Here is a 5,041-nt window from a genome sequence, read left to right as displayed (position 1 = left end):
TCATGGATACTTCACTGGGAAAACCACCGCCCAAAGCAGAGCCCCTGCACCGGCACAGCTGGAGGCGGCGGCTTTATAAACGCCGTGGGTGGTTCTCCGTGCATCCATCCCCATGCTGCAATGTATCCCTGAAGAGCTGAAAACCTCATCTATGTGCAAGGGTGACATTCACAGCGACGTATTCCTGCCCCAGGGGTTAAAGACATTCCCTGCTGTATTCCTCCGTGCCACTCAGGAGAGACTAAACCAGGATTTTTACTTAGCACTAGCTCCCGAACTGAAGGCCTAGAGGTATTAATTGAGCAAGACAGAGAGAAATCTACCCCCTGGAGATCAAAAAGACACGCGATTTCCCCAAATGAGAAATTTCCTTCAAGGTCTCTCAATCTGGGCCCGTCCCCGTGCTGGAAAAGCCAACCAAAGCTGACCAGAGCCGACCGTGCCATCACGCCGTGGGGCAAGAGGAGCCCTCCCGGGAGGCAGAGCCCAGGTAACGCAGCTCAGAGCATCCCGGTATCTCTTCTCACAGGATGCCCGTGCTCCAGGAACAGCACGGGCAAGCGAGGAAAAATACAGAGCGTGTACAAAAGCATCGGAGCGCGCCTACGCCAGCTCTTCTCGCTGCTCGGAGGAGCCCTGCCACGCCGACCCGCACCCCTTCATTCACAGAGAGAAGCGAGACATATTTAGCCATCCAGCTAGAGAAAATGACTTTCTTGAATGGATAAAAGGACTGGCTTGTCGGAGATGTTTATCTTCAAATAAATACTATCTCTTTAGTCTCTTCCTTTCTCCATAGCGTTGCTCCGAGCTGCCCTAACACGCACATAAACGAGCAAGGATTTCATTTCAGCTAAGTGAGAAGTACAGTGTATTTTTGCAGGAGTCCTATAAGCCTTCGAGTAAATCCGAGCGTTTCTCTTGCTGCTAGTGCACATTTTTCATTCCCTTTCATGCAATTTTTCAGGCTGTTGTCTGCGATGCGATACGGATGGTTTCTGGAGGTATAAAGGAAAGATCCACAAGGCTGGGAGATTTGCTGGAGGAACAAGGCATGAGACAAGCCCAGCTGTACAATTCTGGTTGCTCTCTGGACCTGTGGAAACAGCTCCAGAAGGATTTCCTTCAGCAAAAAGGGCAAATTTTTTCACAGTAGATTTTGGGAGAATCATAAAAAACACCCATTTCCCCCATTCCCCTCCAAAACTGAAGCGGCATCCCAGCTACCGCTGCAGGAACATGACATAGAGCTAATTTGTAAAGGATTATTTGTTTGGTCGCATTAATTGAGGCTGAGAGCAGCTTTCCTGCAGCCTCGTCCCGCTAGCTCCCACCCCCTTGGGCATTACTAGAATAACCCCAACAACTGGCTGGATTAGCAAAGTGTCTCTCCATCCCTAAATTATTCTTACCATATATTAAAAAATACAATAGATAACTCCACGTTTGCAGTCTTAGAGCTCTTTGAGCACCACCCAAGTATTACTTAGACCTCAGAAGAGCCATGGGGGTAAGAATTACCGGTGCTCCCTTTTTTTCTCAGGGGTAAGGCGAATTCTCAGGACATGTCCTTGTCCCGAGGTCACCCCCCTGTGCAGGTTAGGGGTTCACCCAGCATCGCAGCCGTCCTCCCCGCCGCCGGCAGCCCGGCCCTGCTGCAGCAGAGCTGCACCACGGCCAGCCCCGGGGACACCAGCGGGAGGGAGCCCATTTTTCCGCAAACCGGAGGACAGACAGTTTGCTCCTACCATTCCCCCGGGGCTGCTCAGCTCGGCCCCTGGTGCACAGCAGGATGTGGTGGCACCCCAGCGCTTTGTCCCCAGCACAGACCAGTTTGCAGCCGGAGACCATCCCCTCCGCAGGCAGCGGTTCCTCCTGGCCAGTCCCTCCTCCCACGTCTGCAGAGCCCCCGCTGCACTCTCAGCCTTGCCAAGTCCCCGTCTCCATTTCCACTCCCTTTCACCGGGTGCTTAAATCTTCACGACGAGGCAGCAGGGTCCAAGCACGCGCTCGAGCGTGCCAACCCGCGGGACGTACCGTGGCGCGCAGCCGAAGCAGAACCACAGAGGATGGATGGAGGATCCTCGGAGGATGCTGAGCGCACAGTTGGTGCAGGCAGACACACAAATGCAGGCAGGATTCACCATCTGGATGCGAGCGATGCAGAGCACAGGCTCAGAGCAGTAACCTTTACAGGATATAATCCCTTTGCCCGCTTTAAAAATTAAAGGTCTCCTTAATAAAATACATTAACTGCAATACTATTTCCCAATTTGCCAATATTTACAGGCGAGACGTGGGGCAGAGCCCAGGCTGGCGACTGCTTCTGGGCGTCCCACCGAGGTGGCTGAAGACGAGCAAGGGAAGGCGGCAGGCTGGGGACGGGGAGCAGAAGGCACCAGCAGCAAAGCCCAGTTAGAAAAACATTGGGAACAACCAAACTAGATTGCAGTAAACAGAACGGGAACACCAGTATACCAGTTGCTACCAACAATCCTTGTACATGTATCTCTGCACACAAAAAATCAGGGGACAAAGTCCCAAGCCCTCAGGATTAACCTAAAAAAAAAGACAGTAAGATGATTATGTAGGAACCAAATTTAATCGTGTCCTTTATTTAAGTACTATAAAATAAGAATCCAATCCCATTGGCTTCCCAGGGGTATGTTCAGACCCCATAAAGCTCAAGAGAAAATATTGACATGTATTTTGACGGATTGATGTCACTGGTTTTTACTCTCCGAGTGCAAGAGTGAAATTCCTGATTATACACACAGTCCGTATAGTCAACAGCCACTGAAATAGCTGCATTTGCCCTTTTAAGTGCAATCTCTCACCTGTTGTCAAACTGTACAGATGAGGCTTCTAATCCCAAGTTTAGAAGCAATCTATGGATAAAATAGCAGCATCCGCACGTGCATAAAAATTACAGTCTTAAAACAAAATTAAAAAATTAAAGCCTTAAAAAAAATCCAAAAGATCAAGTTTTGACCTCATTTGTGTTCTGTAGCTTTCCTTAGTCTAGAAACCCTCCACCAACATCTTCCATCTTAAGGAGCTCTCCCAGTTTGGGTCATTTATCAGGAAATTAAAGTTTAAAAGCATCAGGTACATAATTTTAAAGGAGCGAAGAGATGAGCAAGGGAAAGGAAATCACCCTTAAATAAAATAAACCCAAAACCTGCCGCTTCTTTTCACCTCTGAGAACAAGGTCTGTGTGCAGAGGACCGTGTGCAGCTGATGGAGCGCAATCCCAGCTCTTTGGGAAGAGCACGCTTGGTTAGCTGATGTCCTCGGCGCACTAAGCCTTTCTGTGTAACAGCATATCCCAACGCTCCAGATCCCTACGACGTTCAAAGGCTCATTGCACATTACAGAGAATACTGTGTAGTTCTTCTATTTTACAACACCACCTTGACTAAAGCCATCAATGCTGGCAGGATTTACACTGTGCAAAACTGAGGGCTAAGAAGAGAAGGAAAAAAAAAGAAAGAAAGGCCATAGAGAGTGACAGTGCTCACTCCAAAAGGAAGATCTCATCCCCATTTAACCGATACCCATAGAAATTTTGCTGTCAACTCCAATAGAGCAGGATGTGTCCTGGAATTCAGAAGTGCTTTACCTGTGCATTGAATAAAACAGTTGCCCTCTGATATAAAACCTAGCTCCGAGGCAATCTTTTTCCCCCCCGATGCTTGAAATAGAGAATGCAAAAAAGCAAGGAAAAGGTCTCCAGGGCGAACGACCCATGAGACAACGTTTGGTTTGCTGCGTTACAAATAAAACCACATTCATCGGCCAAAACACCCAACTACAAAGCCCACACGTGAAGCACAAGTGGAGAGCAAGGCACACACGGAGGAGCGCACGGACACCTCGCACAAGGAACGCAGCCGCCCACGAGGCCGAGCCAGCCCTCTGCCAGCCGCGCTGCCCGAGGACTCGCTCTTCTCCTTATTGCTGCTCTGTTCCTCTTCTCTGGTTTTCTGCGTTGGTCTGTTTGGTTTTTCTTTTTTTTTTTTTTTTTTTTTCTTCTTTGATTTGCAGGCCCTGGACTTGGTGATGAGAGCAGATGTGTGCCACACAACACCACGATGGGTACAACAGCGACAGCACGTGAGCGACCAGCCTGCAACAGCCAGGTGGCTTCAGGACGTAGCTTCATCTTCACACACGTCGGGCAGCTCCGGGTCCCTGCCTCCTTCTCTGCTCCCTTGTTTTCTACATGAACGGCAAGGAAATAAAGAGATTATAGGCACATAGCAATGCAAGAAATAAAGCAGGGGGTGTTTTTTCCAACAGGCCACCCACGTCAACAACATCAATATTAAGAGGGAATAGCAAAGAACCAGTCTGTTGTGCTGGTACCACATAAACAGCTCAGCAATATCCCAGCTCGATGCGCTGCAGTGCTGTGCAACTTGTGCCTATACACTTGCTTGGTTTCTGTGCCCCACAGACTAAGTTTTGCAATTCCCCAAGTGCCTTTCTCCCAGCTGCAGCATCACGAGGAGGTATCTTGTTCTCAGAGAAAGTCTTGCAGACCAGCAGCAATGTTTCCATTACCTAGTTTGTATTTGGGGAGTTCTGGTTTGCTTTTCTTTAATCTGATTTTTTTTTTTTTTTAAAAAAGATCAGAGTGATGGCTTGATACCATAACTGCTTCTCCAAAGCTCCGCTGTAAAAGGCAATAAAAACAGAACGCTTCTACCAGGACCCAGTTTTCCCTACGAAACAGCTGTTTGATTTCAGTTTCTGTGAGTTTGGTCCCCAACAATCGCTCAGCTCATGAGAGCAGCAGTCCCTAAAACACAGCCAAGGTTACTTACTTGCACTGTACGTATGCCACAATAGCTTCAAACCTGTTCCCCAGCTCTTAATTTTCAGTGTCTTCCTATGTAGAAGGCTTGAGCTTTGCTGTGGTGGGATGGGACAGAAGTGGGACAGGACACCTTACCTCCGCCAGTGGCAAGGCAGGCTCAGAGCTGCTTAGGGCATCACCCTGAACCACGAGCGGAGACATTTAGGCTGATGGAGCATT

At 48.9% G+C, this 5,041-nt stretch overlaps 1 protein-coding gene across 1 annotated transcript in view; it reads right to left on the bottom strand.

The window, feature by feature from the left end:
• Positions 1 to 4,148: 4,148 nt before the first annotated feature.
• CAMKK1 (calcium/calmodulin-dependent protein kinase kinase 1, alpha) overlaps positions 4,149 to 5,041 on the bottom strand; it is a 62,579-nt gene continuing 61,686 nt past the window's right edge. Inside the window, exon 15 of the mRNA XM_009573812.1 lies at positions 4,149 to 4,221. Within this exon, the coding sequence (XP_009572107.1) occupies positions 4,149 to 4,221 (73 nt within the window). The remainder of the gene's footprint in view (positions 4,222 to 5,041) is intronic.

The sequence above is a fragment of the Fulmarus glacialis genome, unplaced genomic scaffold (assembly GCF_000690835.1).
Source record: "Fulmarus glacialis isolate BGI_N327 unplaced genomic scaffold, ASM69083v1 scaffold9003, whole genome shotgun sequence".
Classification (NCBI taxonomy): Eukaryota; Metazoa; Chordata; class Aves; order Procellariiformes; family Procellariidae; genus Fulmarus; species Fulmarus glacialis.
This window is presented reverse-complemented; position numbering and strand designations above follow the sequence as displayed.